The 18,326-nt window shown below is 47.8% G+C and overlaps 1 protein-coding gene across 3 annotated transcripts in view; it reads right to left on the reverse strand.

Moving 5' to 3' along the window:
• Vgll4 (vestigial like family member 4) overlaps positions 1 to 17,419 on the reverse strand; it is a 113,473-nt gene extending 96,054 nt beyond the window's left edge. Inside the window, exons 1-2 of one of the 3 annotated variants that reach the window (XM_076940292.1) lie at positions 17,312 to 17,419; positions 5,306 to 5,381 (exon numbers count right to left, since the gene is read on the reverse strand). In XM_076940292.1, coding sequence (XP_076796407.1) covers positions 5,306 to 5,369 — 64 coding nt within the window. In that variant the 5' untranslated portion in view covers positions 5,370 to 5,381; positions 17,312 to 17,419. Of the gene's footprint in view, positions 1 to 5,305; positions 5,382 to 16,314; positions 16,462 to 17,158 lie in introns of those variants that run through there. The other 2 variants (XM_034511191.2, XM_034511192.2) reach the window with 2 other exon arrangements.
• Between the last annotated feature and the right edge of the window lie 907 nt (positions 17,420 to 18,326).

Below are 18,326 nucleotides of genomic sequence, written 5' to 3' on the forward strand. Positions count from 1 at the left end.
TGAAGAGCTTCAGAATACTCAGCAGTGGCTAACCTCATCTATCAGTTGTTCTGTTTGAGACCAGATCCCATGTAGTTCAGGCTGGCCTCACACTTGTGATGTAGCCAAGGATGACCTTCAACTGGTGATCCTCCTGTCTCCACCTCCAAAATACTGAGGTTATCACACCCAACTACTAGTTCTTCTATTAGAAGCACTAGGCATGCTAGGGAGAGAGCATGTTGAGTTTTGCATAGTGTACAAGTGTGCGTGTACGTGAGTGTGTGTGTTTTCTTGTTTTGATCTTTAATTAGGTATCTAGCTTCTACAAGCTTAATTTTCTCTGGTATTTCCAAGATAAGCTGCTTATGTGTTCCTGCTGTAAGAATCAAAAGAAAATGTTTTCTAAATTATAATGTGCTATCTGTATTTGTATCTCATTGTATTTATGCGATGAGGCTCAGAATGACAATGATCATGATAAGTCTGTTTCACTGGTGTTAAATAAATAAATCAATTCTACAGAGAGGTGTCACACTCCAGTGGCAATTTTATTGCCAATGAATGTTTCTTAAGTGCCTACCATATGCACCAAATGGTATGTGCTTATGCTTGCGACGTAAGGCAGAAAGAAGGGAACTTACCCACAGCAGGCAGAGGTTCCAAACAACAGACTCTCAGGATCCAGGCCTTTTGTTACAAGGGACTATTTTGACATCTTACTTTTCTAAAGTACAAATTAACAAACCCAAGATTCTGTTATCCCAGAGACAGAGACAGTAAAATAACTGGCCACATTCCAGCTAGGGGTTTCCTGATCAATTTGTCCCCCTCATTTCATGAAGTCAAAGTTCAGGCAGACACATGCTAAAGTCCTGGGTGTGCCTCTATACAATTCTTGTATACTACATCTCAACAGAAACTGCCTCCTGGCTACCTGGCTATCTGCTCAGGTTCACTTCTGCCAAGCTAGATGCCCCAGTTAGTTGCATTTCCACGGCTCATATGTTGGTCAGTCCTCCTAGTCCATAAGAAGACAAAGTCCTCAAAGCAGAAAGATGTCCTCAAGGTTGTTCAAATGTGGGTCTCAGTCGGTTACCTTGGACCGTACTTTCATCACAATGGACCTTACTGGAACCACACTGTACAGTCAAGAGTATGGGAGCTCTCTTCAGAGCTTCCCAGATCAGTTCCATGACAAGGGCATGGGGTCAAGCACAACATGAACTACACTCTCATAGGTACCATCTCCAAACTGTTCTAAAGCCACAAATTCAGATGTTGAGAGGAAAGGCAAGATAATGAGCAGAAAGCAGGAAGAAGAAGCAGATACCATCCCTGCACAGACTGGTTTGAAGCAGATACCACCCCTGCACAGGCTGTTTTGATGTGGGGGCCGGTACAATCTCCTGGGCTGAAAAAATGCTGAGTGCATTTTCACTGGGGCAATCTGTTTTTTCCCCCTCTACTTCTTTTTTGGTTGTTGTTGTTGTTTTGTTGTTTGAGACAGGGTCTCACTATGTAACCTTCCTGTCTTGGAACCACTACATAGACCAGGCTGGCCTCAAACTCACAGAGAGCCACATGCCTTTACCTCCCATGTGTTGGGATTAAAGGTGTACACCACCACTGCCTGGCAAGATCTTTGATTTTAAAGTGGTGATGGGTTTATTAAAATGTCTTAATATATTCTTTAAGCATAAGGGTTAAATGAAAGAGAGGCATTCAGAGAGAAAAGACACACCCTAGAATACAAGTGTAGACTTCTCAGAAAAGAGTTACCCAAAAGATTTCAACCAAAGCATGCTATAAAATCTTATACTCTAAAATATACAAGAAAAAAAAAAAACAAACAACGTTTTGTAAGCATCACAATAGGATAAGGTATGGTATAAAAGATACCTACAAGATAGATGGTGGATGTACTGGTTTGAATGAGAAATGTCCCCCATGGTCTTCGGCATTTGAACACTTGGTCCCCAGTTGGTGGCACTGTTTGGGGAGGTTTAGGAGGTGTGGCCTTGAGGGAGGAAATATGTCACTGGGGGCAGACTCTGAGTGTTCAGTCTTAGTCTTCCCCACTTCTAGTCCATATCTCTGCTTCTTGATTGCAGTTCACCGTGAGAGCTCTCAGCTTCCTATGCCTGCTGCCTGCTGCCATGCTGTACCGACCACTATGAACGCTAACCCTCTGGAAACGTAATCCCAAATACATTCTTTCTTCTACAAATTACCTCGGTCATGACATTTTATCACACAATATAGAAGAACTAATCCAGTAGGAAAAGAAACTTGCCACCAAGCTGATGAATCGAGCTCAGTCCCCAGAAGCCATATGGTAGAAGGTGAAAAACAATACCATAGCATTGTCCTCTGATCTTCACACTTGTGCCATGGCATGCACACACCCACACGTGTACAAACATCCACACAAACAAATACAAAAATAAAGACATAAAGGTATATTAGTTTATGTCAGGTGTCTGGTCCCTTTAATTGATCATGTTTTTTTTTAAACTGTTAAGTGCGTAAGAATTTAAAAAAAAAAAAAAAAGCTAAGGACGCCCCAACTTCATCATGGACAATCCTGAGAGGAGAGATTCTCCCAGACAATGAGAATGAGAATAGCTTTTCCACTGAGGACGTTCTGGGCGTGCCCTGATTGCTCGTGGAATTAACCAAAGTCTCATGAGTGGTAGAATGATTATTTTGGGTAAATTTATTCCTTCTAGGCTGCCTAGATAAGCTACTATTTATTGTGTTACTACAAAACCTGCCTTTCTCTATTTACTCTCACTGGTACCTTGGATATTGCCTTTGTTCTCTGCTGGATGACCTCGTGAAGCCTTAAAGCTATCAGGTACCACGGGCCTTCCATTCGTTTCTCAAACACTAGAACAATCATATGTTCCAAAAGGCCCCAAGTTTTCAGTTCTCTGGGAGCCGAAGAAAAGTGGAGAGACTCATCTGGGTCACCGAGATGTGCTGGGAAGCTGATCTCAAGGAACAGTTCTGTGTTCGTAACAAGACACCCAAATCAGATTATACACACACACAAGGCTTTTTAAAAGTGTTGGGGAGAATGTTAATCACCCCTAGAGTGTAAGAGCAATTTATAACAAAAGCCAAAATAGAATTAATCTAGGGCAGAGTAAGCTGAGTCGGCCTGGGCTGGTCCAGATAAGTCTTAAGAAATCTAGTGAGAGACGCTGGGTGCTAGGGTCAACTGTGTCTCTAAGCTGCATGAACTCACAGGCACTCCTGTAAGGATACATCACTACTGTATTGGATGGACATAAAAAATGCTATGCTATGTCTTGAATCCTTTGAACCTGACTGTGCCACACAGAACAAGACCAGAAGAAAATCCTCTCAAACATTGCCAGGGACTGAGTGTGCCTTAGCCGCAAAGTGTATGGCACCCATAAGGCTTCCTGGGTCATTCCCTAAGACCACACACAAAAAGAAGTGTCTCCATGTTAATAGCAACTACCGACATCTTTGCACTTGTCCCCTCTTCTTTGTAAAACCAGATCCCAAGAAGCTTGTGTGCGGAACATGGACGATTACAGAAGTACACCAGCCTGTTCCTGAACCAACAGGAGTCACCAGAAGAAAGGAATGTCCTTTAATGTTCCTGGGTCTACTCTCTGATCACCCTTCCATGTGATTCACTCTTATGCTGGGAAACACCTCCAGGCCAGGACCTCGTGGGCAGAGAACAAGATGTCCTCTCCCCCTTGGCAGTAATTTTTTTCTGAGAAGATGGCTCTGTCTTGTATACTCATCTCCCCTTCTACACATTTTGAACTTCTATAAAAATATGTTTCTATACTCCACAAAAGAAGGGACTGTCCTTTTATCAGTATGCCCCCCCCCACTTATACAATCATTGTTTGTGAACCTAGGTAGGTAAGTTCCTGAATAAATCGATTCTAGAACAGAAATTCATGAATTTCGGGGAGGGAGGTCTGAGAAGAGGTAGGGTCAGGTAGGGGTAAAAAGAGGACAAGAAAACTCTTCAACTCCATACTCGAAGGGTCATACTTATTTATCATTGATTTAAATGAGCTGTTCTTAGCCTGTGCAGGTAGAATGACCCTATCATAGGGGTCACCTAAGACCATCAGAAAACACGGACATTTACATTATGATTTATCACAGTAGCAAAATTACAGCTATGAAGTAGCAACAAAAATAATGTTATGGTTGGGAGTCACCACATCATGAGGGACTGTATTAAAGGCCCACAGCATTAGGAAGGTTGAGAACTACTGTCTTGAATGATCCCAGTCTGGGGTATTAACATACAGAAAGTCTAATTCGACCCAGGGGAAACTTTCCCATCAGCCATTGCCAGCATGCAACACATCCCAGACAGCTATTCAAGTCAGCCTGGGGTGCTGCCATCTTAGGCCACCGAGGAGTTTTCTGATGTTCTGATAAAATCCTGTCACCAGAGCTGCCTCTCCCTGTGGCCTTGGAAATGACACTCGGCATCCCAAAGCTTCCTTTCCCCTGGGGAGGGGCAATTACACCTCATCACGATTCATTCAGTCACAGCCCCCAGTAATCAAAAGCTCAATACCAGAGACCTGTGTGAGCGGCTGGAGTGGGGACTCGGTGGCTATCTTGTCCAATCACTTCTCTAAATGATGACCTTATGTAACCGGGGAGTTGGGGGGGGGGTAGCAGAGGACCCCTTAATGACATCGAAGACTAAAAGCAAAGGTTGGCACCAAACACATACGAGCCCATCAAATCCCCAGAGCACTTGGTTGGCGGACTTCACTTCCCATCCTTGATTATAGAACCAGGCTTGGGAAAGTTGGCCCAACCGCTAACAGCAAGCACTGTGCACCACAAGGACATGAAACTCAATGAATATCAGGCATGGGTGCTGCACACCTTTGTTCCCAGCACTGTAACTTCAGGGCTAGACTGGTCTACACAATGAATTCCAGGTTAGCCAGGGCTACACAGTGTGACACTATCTCAAACCAGAAAAAAAAATCAATTATCTTCGTTACCAATCTCAAAACGAAAGCTGCAAGAGAACAAGTTACGTTTCAAGCCCTAGCACCCAAAGAAACAGCTAAAACGAGTGTTCTGGGATGAGGCTCTGTGGTGGGGCACATGTCTGCCAGACACAGGGTTCCATCCTCCAAACTGCCACAAAGACAAATAAACCATCTCCTGGTGTTTGGGAATGGGAATGAGGGCAACACGCTGTTATCTTTTTGGAAAAGCAACCAAAATTACCAGCACACAGTCACAAAACCGGGTAGAGAAGTGGGTGGTTTTAACTCAGCACAGGAAAACTCACGTTTTTCATCATCAGCATGCACCAGAGAGGCTGCCCGGGACAACACATCCAACGGCGTCTCCATTCCTGGGTGAGCCTGCAAAGGAAAAGAATAGGTCAGGAAAACAAAAACAAAAACAAACAAACAAACAAAAAAAAACGTAAGCAGAACTTGCAAGACTCATCTGGAATTCTGGTAGCTAACAATGTACTGGAGTTACAGTCTGAAGTGTGAGCTTAGCACACACAAGGCCCTGGGTTCAAGCCCAGCACTGAAAAGAGAACTGAAAATAATTCTAGCAGTCAGCAGAAGTAACTCCTCCGCCAACGAGCCAGCACCTCCTCCCCAAAGCACAAACGTCTCTTCTAGAATTGCTACAGCTTAGACAGACAGCAGGGCTCTGGTCAGGAACAGAACCTGGGGCTAAACTGCCAAGCCCAGAAACCCTGTCAGAGCTCAGAGGGGAGAGACGGAGAATGTTCACCACTGTGTCACTAGTGTTTATAAATGTTTACGTGCATTCGTAGCACAGTAGCTTGTGTAGACACATCCTGTAAAAATTAGTCTGGGGAACAAAAGCTGTCTGTGATCACCACATTGCCACCAGTCTGAGTGTTTGGAGGTGGCGCTCATCGCTGTCATTTATGAGTCTTTGCAGAAACAACCATGACTGGACTATTCTGTTCTTTTGCCTTCCTAGCTAAGAGATACTGAGCAACTCAACTACAAGGGCTTCAGGATGGCCAGAGAGCTGCAGCTTCAAATTTGCAGTGTGTGCCTGAAATGCTGAACCTTCAGATGAGTTAAAGTGAATTTTGAGTCCAATAGGAATCTTCCAGGTGTCGTGTCATATAGTGCACCTGTGACAACTGGCGCTGACTTCTGTGCCACCATGTTTTATGAGCCTTGCTTGCTCTGCAGCCCGTGCAGTGAACCCCAGGCTGGCCTGCTACACAGACCTTACCCCAGCCCAGACTGCCATGCTTCTATGACACTGGACCCCCAGTAGAACTGTTCCCATAGATTATGACATCGGTGTGAAAGCAGAGGCTGCAAGAGATTTAAAGGGAGAAGAAATCCCTAAAAAACTGAGGCTGGTTCTGAACACATACTATTAATTCAGAAACTAAGGGGAGAAAGTTCAAAACTGCATTTTTGAAAGACAGCCAGCACTTATTCAGTACTTGTCAACGTTTACTGTGACCTACTATGAAGGTCACACAGTGTGTGGCACTCAGACTTTGCTTTCTAATACAAAAACTTCAGGTCGATAAGAAGGTATCGGTCCTTGACCTTGCAGTGTGACTTTACTGGGTAAACTCAGAGTGTGTCCTTGGTGTTAAAGGACAGGACAAAGACAAACTGATGCCTCCACAGCCTGTGTGATGACACAGTGTCATCTGTCTGATGACACTCCACGAACTCAAGCTACCAGAATGGGTTTCTAAAGTACTGCTTTGAGATGGCTCGGTGGTTAAAAACACCTGCTGCTCTGACAGAGGACCCAGGTGTGAGTCCCAGCACCTACATCCATTTATCTCCCTCCCCGCTCCTCCACCTCCCCTGCCTAATGATCACCATGGCCTGCATGTGGAAGTAAGAGGAAAACTCACAGCTGGTTCTCCTCTTCCTGGGAATAGGTCCAAAGAATAAAACTCAGGTCATCATGTTTGGTGGCAAGTGCCTTTACCTGCTGAGCCATCTTGCTGGCCCATGAAGGTGGGTCGGTCTAGGATAAATTCATATAGAGACTCTTGAAGCAAACTGGGGAGGAGCAGACGTTTTTGCTCATGTTGTCCCAGTGCCGCTGGACCCTCTGCAGGGTGCAGAGGGCTTGCCCCACCTCCACCCTGCTAACCTGAAGATTGCCTAGGGTGATGGTGGATTACAAACATCTGTGTAACATTCCAAAACAGTTTATGAGCCAAGCCCTGGGGAGACTGAGGTGGGTTCTGAAAGGCTGCTGGAGAAGCTGTGGAGAAGCCTAACCAAAGGTCATCCGTGGGAACCACAGAGAAAAGAGCAGACAGGAAGTGGGCTTCCGAAGCAGGCATACAAGGGAGTGTCATCCCAGCACTGGGGAGGCCAAGGTGAGAGTCTGGGAGTTCAGGACTGCAGAGAGGCCTCTAAGGTTGAGTTCATACTCCATTTGCAGAGGCCCCAAGTTTGGTTCCCAGCACCCACACTGGACAGCTCTGTAACCTCAGCTTCTGGAGATTGTAACACCTCCAGTGTCTGTGGGCACCTGCATTCACGTGCACATACCCACGACAGCCACACATGCATGGAGATAATTTAGAATCTTTTTTAAAAGAAGAGAGTTCAAGGCCAATCTGAGTTACACGAGATCCTATCACAAAACAAAAAGAAGAAAAAAAAAGAGAAATAAAATGTGTTGATCCACGTACAAGTATATGAAATGAACTGTAGTTACCAGCATATGTTCCTCTAGACGACCAGGACTGACCATGGAGGTCAGCAGGGGAGCAAGGCTCTGTCCCAGCACTAGTAAAAACAAAACAGAAAATAATTCCCTACCATAAAAAGAGAAAAAGTACTAAATCAGGCCAAGTATCTGTGACTACTTTTCACAGAGTGATCTCGGATGGTCCCCCTAAACGTGGGAGTTGAAGCAGAGACCTGACAGCCAGGAGAATTCAGGGCAGAGGAGACACAACCTGGAGGACCCTTCAACAGTCCAATGACTTCAAGAGCAGAGTGACTACCTGGATCAGCTGCATCCTTCTCAAAACACAGTCAAGTTCAGCCCACAGGAGTCTCAAGAACTAACTGCAATGCAGCCTACAGTCTAAGTCCAGCCTCATAACACTGTGTCCTGCTCTGACACTACAGTGTAGCAATAACCCAATAGAGAGTCGTATGGTATGCTGACACCTGGACCAGCAGTGAAGCAAGAAGACACAGTGGACACTGTAATAGAAGCCCATTCTGGACAGTCCTGTAGCCTTTCTTCATGGCTACTCTCAAATGCAAGCATAATTCATGATAAACGGACCATACATGTATGGCGTCATACTGTGTATGTGTGTGCACACACGTGTCTGTCTGTCTGTCTGTCACAGCCAATGCTCATCTACCAGCTGACTCCTTTTCTAAGATGTCTTATCCCCAGTCATCTTACTGTGACGGAGGAAGAGGTCTCTAACTCTGAAGCTATCAGTTAAATTTCAGCAGCACTCAGTGTTCCCATGAAGTTCAACTACAAACTTGAAAGCCATTTTTCCCTTCCACACCAAAATAAGAATCTGTGCCTTTGTAGCCATCGAAGGAGACAGCAGCAACCTGCCTTGGGAACAGAATTATGACAGATGTTTGACTTTTTTTTTTTTTTTTTCAAGTAAAGGAACAGAATTCAAGGTATGTGTCATGGAAGTTTTCCAGGAGATTTCCATAATGACAGGTAGAGAGCTGGCCAGCTCTGCCAAGGAGCACCAGTGACTACGTCCACCTTCCATGAGGATTTGCCAGCCTGGAACAACATTCTTAAGCCAGCATGGTCACTGGTGGAGGTGGGAATGGCAGAAGTGACAGTCAGGCTGCCTGAAATTCCTGCCACACGTTAGAAATTGTCTGGGGGATACTTGATGGCTTCCCCAACCTCCAGCTGCACATGGTTGAATACCCCCCAAACCCTGCTGGCCCTGTTCCATCAGCAGTCCAAATCATTCCTCTGCCAGGACCACTGCCAGCTCACCCTCTTCCAGTAGAAAGCACAAGCCAGAGTGCGAGCGTCACCTGGGCCCCGTGGCCTTCTTGGCCATCAAGAGCTTGGGGCTTCACCAGGCCTCTTCTCTTTCTATCCAATGGCAGCAGATTTAGATAGCACAGAAACCGAAAGGTGAGGTCTCTCTCTGGGAGTGGCTTATACTTACAGCGGACCACACTGTGGCTAACGGGGAAGCTGAGATGAAGAGAAGGCCAAATGGCCACCAAATTCTAGAGACCATAGACAACTGTGGCTCTGTGAGGACCCACCAGCTTCTCGGAACACATATTCACCCTGTTCAAAGCCATTTCTCAGACCATCCCTCTCTGTTCTTCTTGCTGGAAAATATGTCCTATTTGTGTCTCCTTTTCCTGTCTTCTCATGATTTACCTGTTGTTAAGTCAACACAGCCAAAGAACTAGTATCAGAAAATCAGTTTAATCACAGAAAGGCCAGTGTGTGCTAGGCTCTGCTGCAGATATTCAAAGCCAATGGGATAGCCAGCCCAGCACCTTCTCTGAAGGGCCCCTGTCCCTGTGGTGGTTTGAACAATAAATGTGCATACACACCCCATGCATATGGACACTTGCTCCTAACTGTTGCACTCTTTGGGGGAGATTATGGAACCTTTGGGAGGTTAAAGCTTTGCCAGATCACTGAGGGGTGGGCCTTGAGGGTCTGTAGCCTTACTTTACTGTTTTTCCTGTTTGTGGATAAAAACATGATCATCTAGCTTTCTGTTCCCACCACACCATGTCTTCCCTGCCACAAGGTCTCTGGCCCTCTGAAGCTCTAAGCCAAAATAAAGCCTTTCTTACTCAGGTTGCTTCTGGCCATGATATGTCATCACAGCAACAGGAAAGTCACTAATGCAACCCTTTAAAAGCAATGATGCCGGGCATGGTAGGACTCGCCTTTAATCTCAGACTTCAGGACACCAGAATGGCTTCCCCTCTGTAACTTGGTACCCATAAACCTATCTCTCCCTGTAGGGGGAGGGGCTGATACTAAAATCTGGTTCCCTAATTGTGTCTTGATTATGTCAATAGAGATGGCAGAAGCTAATTTCTGGGCAAAGATAGAGGTAGGATTTTCCGGGTCCCAGGAGGAAGACGAGGGAGAGAGATAGAGAAAGGGCTTCTTGGCCAGGCTTTGGAGGGAGGGACATGAGACATGTAAGGTCTGGGGGCTACTAGGATGGGTAGCTGAAGGGTTTAGGGCCATAGATTCTTTGCCCAGCAGTTATGTTATCCGGATGGTTTTAAAATATTAAGGCTGTCTGGTATTTTCCATCCTCAGTGACTCAGGTGGGCAGGAGAAAGGGCATAGGTAAAGGAGGGCATTAGAGCTTGGGCAGAGCTATCCATGAGGGGTCGGAGAGTGATCGCAGCTCCCAGGGGGCAGAGAACGAGCTGGCCATTGGCAGAGCTATGTCGGGAGTGGGACCTGTGGCAGCTTGTTCTTGGAGTGGCCCGAGAAGGTGATAGAGAGGGGCATCTTAAAGCTACACACTATATCTCCCCAATCATTCTCTACCCTACCTTTTGAAATAGGGTTTGCCACTAACCTGGACCTTGCTGATTTGGATAACTTGGCAAGTCAGATATCTTCCTGTCTCCGTCTCTGCAGCAGTGGGATTACAGCCTATTAAAAATCACTCTTTCCATGAGCGTGCCACTAAAGAACATCCACGGGAGAGCCTTTGATACCTCAGTTTTCCATCCCTGGGCATGTCCAAGCATGGCAACTGACCCACATAGCTATCCTTTGAAGTACCCGGGATGCCAGGGAGTTAGTTGGCCAGCGTTGACTTAGACTTATCTCCTTAGGTCTGTACATCATGTTGGAAAATCCATCAGGGCACATGCCTGGAATACAGGAATTATCCCCACATGGCCTATGAATTAAAAATATACACACATACTTAAAGTCCTCATAAGAGTTCTCCCAGGTACTTGTTAGCCTCCATAATAAGCTGCACAGCGAGAGCCAGTAGTGTTGGCAATGGGCCATGGTTCAGCTGCTCCAGGTATGTCCCCTTTCCTGCAATGGCTCCAGGCCCCTCCCATGACACCTCTGCAGGAGATGCGTATCCTCTGAGTTGCTTCATCCTCCTACCCATCAAGTTGGGTTCACTGGCTTTCAGGAAGAAGTAGCAAGACCATGCATTAATTCATCTCTACCCAGAGTTGTCTCCGCCTCCTACCGCCTAGCTAGGGAAGACCTCAGTGTGATTGGGGCTGAACAAAGGGGCACTGTTCTGGGCCAGAATCCTAAAGGAATGTACTGCTTAAGTGCAGTGTTTCCTCGTGCTACAGTGGCCCAAGGCTTGACTCTGCAGCATTCCTCAGCCCCACAGAAAGGGAGGGATGTGACTTGTGCCTCATCTTCTCACTGACCTCAGCCGGTAGGCAGTGCTACCGTACAGTGTCTAACAACTCTGTCACTGCAATGCCATTAGCACTGAAAAAAAAAATCACTGCTTTTTCAAAGTGCTGAGCATAGAATCCAAGGCACACTAGGAAACCACTCCACCCTGAGCTACGTGCTCAGTCCTGAATGAACGAACCACAGCCCATTCTCAGCCTCCACAGTACAAACGCATAGACTTAGGGAGCAGACTGTGAGCCATGTGCACCATCGAGGTCAAAGCTGCAAAGCCGAACTCAGTATGCTACCTGACCCTTGTGCAGTGCTACCTGACCCTTGTGCAGTGCTACCTGATCCTTGTGCAGTGCTACCTGACCCTTGTGCAGTGCTACCTGGTGCCGGCATGCATTCTTTCTGCTGGCTTAAGTTCATTCATCTCCCTCAGAGAAGCCATGGAGAGTAAACCATGTGACAGGCACACACTGACATGCTGTGTCTAAAAGCTTCGTGGGCAGACTCTCAATTCTCGGCATTTTTCAACACTGTCGTCAGCCTACATAAAAGTGAACTGTATGACTCACAGTCACCTGTAACTCCAGCTCCAGGGGATCCCACACCCTCTTCTGGCCTCAATTCTCAGCCTGTTAAAACCTAGATAAGTCTTCTAACTCAGGATATACAATACCATTAGGCCACACTAGCCACGGCCACTAGTAATTAGAGTTAGTTCCCTTAACTTACTACAGTGAAGTTCTGTAAAACCACCACGAACTGGAGGCTGCAGAGCTGGCTTGGCAGTTAACTCCACGGTCTTAGAGGACCTGGCTTCAGTTCACAGCACCTACATGGCAGGTCACATGATCTGTAAGTCTAGTTCCATGGGCTTTAGTGCCCTCTTCTAGCCTCAGGGGACTCTGCACACATGTGGTACACACACTTGCACATAAATAAAAATAATAAAAAATTTCAAACTCCATACATATTCAATCAGGTTCCTTTCAGCCTCTAGACACATTTTGCTGACTGACCAACACAATAGGCAGCCTTGTTTCAAGTGTGTCTCTGCTTAAACACATCTTACTGGACATCTGTGGACTCATGAACATAGAATTCACAGCTTCCAGTTCTACCATGCATCCCAGAACCTCATCTTTCTCACAAGACACATTTTCCACACAGGGCACAGCAGTCTCCCTAACTGAAGGACTCGAGCCACGGTCACCGTTGTGCTTGGAGGCTGTTTGAAACAAGTCACCCACAAAAAGCAGGAAAATGAAGAAAACATGGTTACTCACGCCAAAGCACGGCATGCTCACCCACGGTGCCAGCACTGGAACAATCACCCTGTTAAACCTCCTTTGGGAAGCGTAGAGAGACTCAAACCTGCCTGACCTCCACCTACCCGCAGCGCAGACTCTTGCCAGTCCACCGCGGGAAGTGGGCAAATGTGTAGCCATCAACTGTATCTCATTACCAGACAGGAGGCATAAGACAGACAAAGGAGATTCTGAAAGGTTTTCCTCCTTTGCCAACGGACCATTACACCACGTCCCATACAGATTTCCACCTCCTACCTCTGGTGTCAACACTTCCTTATTTTTCTGTCTTGGCAATATGTGCCTTCCAGATCTGCCACCCCTGCCCCTAAATTTCTTCTCATTGCTTTTTTTTTTTTTTTTTTTTTTTTTGTGACCAAACCCCTGCTGACCAGCACCACTCACCTTAACTCCCCGTGTCTATCAAATTCCAACAAGTGGGCTGTATTAACTCTAAAGGTTCCTTCCCTCTTAGAGCCATAAAAGATTCTCAGCTAGCCTATCCTTTAGGAGGTGGCTGTTTGCTTGCTTGTTATACTTTTTAAGATAGGGTCTCCCTTACCCAGGTTGCCTAGAACTTGACATGCAGCCCAGGGGACAGGCTGTCTTTCAGCCACAGCCTGACAAGTGCTGCTGTGTGCTGCTACAGCACATCTCAGAAAGTTACCCACGCTTCCCTGTTTCTCCAGGTTCTCCTATCTTATCTCAGGCACTAGGCAAGACATTAACAGTGTCCCTAATCCCCTTACATATCCCAGATGTTTGGCTTGTTATCAGAACTTTCAACTGCCATTATTTTATAAAATCATATTCAAAGTTCCAAGTAAACTTTTCATGTTTGGGCATCTTCCTATTTCCTAATTGAATTTGTTTGTTTGTTTTGAAGATAGAGTCGGCCCTCCGATATAAAACTCGATCTTCTGCTAGACCCTCAGAAGCAGAGAGAGCAACTGGCCATCTAGAACTTGCGTCATGTATGGTGGAAAGTTGCCATGTAGCTATGGGGAACCTTCCCCCAGTCCTCTGCAAGAGTAACAATGCTTTTTAACTGCCGAGCCATCTCTCCAGCCCCTATGTCCAACTTTTAAATGGGTACTGGGTATCTGAACTCAGGTCCTCATAGTTCTTCAGTGAAGACTTCACCTACCTGACCATGACCCAGATTTTATTATCATTATTTGTTTCCTTTTTTTTCTTCTTAAAGTTGTACAGATAATTTATAGAAGACAACCTTAGGAGACACAAAGAAAGACTCTGCTGCTGGGGTGGTTGTTGTGGCAACCACCAGAGGTAGGTAACAAGGCTGACATCCAGAAGGACAGAAAGGAACTTTCCCTTACAGAATATCTAAAGGTGAAAGTCTTATTCTCAGAGCCATGTCTGGCAGAGGTGTCGAAATCTTCAAGTCACTGGGAAGTCAGCTGGGGAACCAGGATCAAGGACCAGCTTTATAAAGCACTTTAACTCCTCAGAGACATTTCTAAACCTGACAAAATCTGAGCAAAGCACATTATTCTCCTGGAATTCTGGAAACTCTGGTGTACAGGAATAAAGTACCAGTCTCTCGAATAAAAAAATAAAACCCACTGGAGAGATAGCTCAGCAGTTAAGAGCACTGGCTGCTCTGGCAGAGGACATGGTTCCGTCCCCAGCACCCACATGGTGGCTCACAATCATCTATAACCCCAGTCCCAGGGAAGTGAAGCTGTCTTCTGGCCTTCCCAGTACTGCAAGCACATGGTATACAGGTATATATGCAGGTAAAACACCCAAACATATAAGATAAATCTTCAAAACGTTTAATCAAAAAAGAATACAAACTGTTAAATATCTGGGCTGTTTAGATTTAACTGGGGTGGAGCCAGCAGCGGCAGGACAAGAAATCAAGTCTCCAGAAACAAAGAGCTGAAGCTGTTTTTACTACAGCATTTGCAGTTCTGGAATGCCGAGGCCGTTATTTACAGAATTATCTTCTTAATTGTACTGTGCTTTGGTCAACACAAAAATTAGTTCACATTCTCTTCCAAATCGAAAGCAAAGGCAGACTGCCCAGAAATGTTAAGCATGTGTGTATGTGTGCGTGCACATGCACACAGGTATGTGTACACACACACAGACTCACACACACACACACACACACACAGGTGGCAAGGCAAATCTGCCTGAAGTAAAAATTTTTTTTTAACCATAATTAAAACACAAAGCATTCTGGGTGTGGAGACACCTCTTTAGTTCCAGCACCTGGGAGGCAGAGACAGATGGATCTCTTAGTTTTGAGGCCAGCCTGGTCTACAAAGTGAGTTCCAGGGTAGGCAGCGCTACACGGAGAAACCCTGTCTCGGAAAGCCAAATAAGTAAATGAAAAAATAAAACATAAAGCGAGGGAGACAGCTTCTCAATCAAATATAACTGAAACAAGAACAACCCCCGCCGGGGAAGGAGGGAGGGTTTACAAACTATCTTGGGTGTAGAATCTTCTGAGGAAAGTACCCATACATCCATCATTTAAAGAGCGAGCAGGAGAGACCTTGCTGGAAGACACCATCAGCTTGGACTCATCACCACCAAGCCCTAAGATCTTCGTCCCACTCATTGACCTCGCGGGCATGCGCGGACTCCTAGCTTCTGCGGGGAACAATGACCGCAGAGACCGAAGAGGAGTTAAAAGTTTGGCGTGCCAGAATGGTATGCAAAACTGACCTTCAAATCATAAATCGCAAATGGACCTGTATTTTTTTTTTTTTAACTTTGTTCTCAGGGGAAAAAAACAAAAAACAAAAACCCTGGCGCCTACCTTCTTGGCTTTAAAAAAAAAAAAGTCAAACTCCACAGCCAGGGTGGAAGCTTTCAAAGAGAAGGTTCTTATGGACATGGTGGCTTAGGCCTGTAACTCCAGCACTCCAGAGGCAGGGGCAGAGGCAGGTGGATCTCTTTGGGTCTGAGGCCAGTCTGGTCTACAAAGAGTTCCAGATCAGCCAAAGCTACAAAGAGAGATCCTGTCTAAAAATAAAAAAAAAATAAAAACTAAAAAAATTAAAGCGGGTTCTGATAAACACTCCAAGACTGCCCACCTCCCCCACATCAGCCTGCTGGTTCTTATTAACCAGAGGAGGAAACAAGAGGAATAGACAAACGGGACGACCGATCAAAGTGAAACCGACTTTTTAATCATCTCCTTGAGACAGACGAACAACGCCAAGCCAGGAAAGCGCTAACGACGAGGCTGCCCCAGCTAGTCCTGTCATCCTCGCCTAAGACCTCAATGTCTCTGTGTGATGAATTCAAGTCTCTTGAGCAAAGCAAAACAGAACCCAAAAAAAGGCAAAGACCGGAGCTTTCCGGGGAGGCCTCACACAGTGTAGGAAGATCGCGCAGCCCTATTTTGAGCAGGGGGCAGGGAATGTACAGAAAGGGCCGGGTCCCGCAGCCCCCGCGCAGCCCAGAAGCTCCGCGGCCGGGACCCAGCGGGTGCCTTGCTTCGGGGCCTGTGCTCGCGCCCGGGACTGGGGTCAGCTGGAGCTGGGCCGTCCTGTGAGCACGAGCAGCTGCCCTCGGTCCGCGTCGGTTCCCTGTCTCTTAAAGTCACCGGACCAGGGCTAGGTTTACCCGCACTCACCGCTCGCGCGCCTCGGGCCGTCCGGGCCCCGCCGGGGGCGCTAAGGACGGAGGCGGGGCACGCTCAGGGGCGCGCAGACTCGGGAACGCGCTCCCTCTCTGGGTTCTCCAACACGCGCGCACGCTCGGGAGCGCGAGGAATCCCTGGAATGAGGCGCAGCCCGCCCGCGCCTGGTCTCCTCTAGGCAGGCAGAGCCACGCCCTGGACACGCCCCAGACACGCCCCTCAGGCTGGGCAGGTGGAGCCGCGCCCAGGTAAGGCGGCGGGGCCGCGCTGCACGGCCACGAGCCGCGCGTACCCTCCGGCGCCCTGCGCTCGGAATCAGAAGCTCCGACCCGGAACGTCTCTGGAGACGCGTTGCTCCCCGCGAGGAGCTCCAGCGATGCGGGGCACGTGGATACGGCGTTTCTTAGCATCCCCACCCCACTCGCCACGCCTCCGAGCCCCACGGACTCATCTTCCCGACACCTAGGTGAAGACCGGCGGACACTCTGATGCGTGTCCAGGTGCCCGCCGCCGCCAGCCACGCGCATCCCCACGCGCTCACACCAGGCTTCCGCCCCACCGTCCTCTCCATGCTTCGTGCCCCTGACTCCGGTAATCATTCCGCTTAGTCAGCCACGCAAGGCACCGAGTCACCTTCCTAGACCCCACACCGATCCGCCGCCTCCCTGTAGCCCGAGGGCAGGCGCAGCGGTAACCACCCAGGAGTCTAGGCTCCGGGTTTGCACCCATACAGCCGCAGCCCCGTATGCCACACGGGGTCATTCGCAGCCTCACTCTCTGGTCACCAAACCCCACGCCCAAAGCCGTTGGGACACGACAGGCAGTCAGCCACACGTACCTGAAGGCACAGTGCGGTAGCACAGGCTTGGGAGGTAGGGACTCAGGGTGCCTCTTAGACTCAGAAAGGCAGCCTGGGATAAGAACACTCTGAGCCGGCTGGGTTCCCTCCCATTCCAGCACTCCACGCGCGCGCGCGCCCGTTCACACTCACGCGAGGCCTCCCCACCCCCTAGCTGCGAAGAGGAAACGCTGGAAAATCCGAGGCGCGGACAAGGCACTCTGAGCGCGCACGCTGCACTTTGCTTCGCTGGGCAAACTCGCGCTGCCACCGGCCAGCTCTGCAGTGGGACGGGCAGGGGCGGGGGAGGGAAATGCTTCCAATTGGTGCAGGTTCTGGCTAGGGCACGTGACCCGGAGAAGGCCAGGCCTGGCTTTAATTTTTAGCTGTCATTCTCTGTAGATGTTTGGGGTGGGGGAAGCGGACACGCCCCCGCCCGGCAGCCCTGGGCTTTCCATTGTTTTTTCCTCTTACTGCCACAATTAAGGAAAACATTTGCTTAGCATAACCAGCCACTAACTTCATAAAACAAACGGAAGCTGGACTTCTGGCTGGTTTTACCACAGCTGCTCCACCTGCATGAGTTCTGGCTGTCCTCGAACCTTTGTCTCTAGAAAACACACACACACACACACACACACACACACACACACATACACACACACACACACACACACACACACGAGAGAGAGAGAGAGAGAGAGAGAGAGAGACAGAGAGAGAGAGAGAGAGAGAGAGAGAGAGAGATCCACTCGACACAAGTTAGAGTCATGTGAGAGGAAACCTCAACTGAGAAAAAGGCCTGTGGGCAAGACTGCGAGACATTTTCTTTATTAGTGACTGATGTGGGAGGGCCCAGCCCCACTGTGGGTGGGAACACCCTGGGCAGGTGGTCCTGGATGGTATAAGAAAGCAGGCTGAGCAAGCCTTGGGGAGTTCCCCATTCAACAGCACCCCTCCATAGACTCCGCTTCAGTCTCTGCTCTGACCTCCCTACAAACTGTAAGCTGAAATGAACCCTTTCTTCCCCAGCTGCTTTTGGTCAACGTGTTTAAAACCACAGAAAGCACGCTATAGATAATGGCAGCCTGGACCATAGAGCTTTTCCTGAGAAAGGACTCCAAGACGCCATAAAAACAATCACTAGCTTACTTCAGAGTTGGGGAAA

Source organism: Arvicanthis niloticus, chromosome 9 (assembly GCF_011762505.2).
Source record: "Arvicanthis niloticus isolate mArvNil1 chromosome 9, mArvNil1.pat.X, whole genome shotgun sequence".
Taxonomy (NCBI): Eukaryota; Metazoa; Chordata; class Mammalia; order Rodentia; family Muridae; genus Arvicanthis; species Arvicanthis niloticus.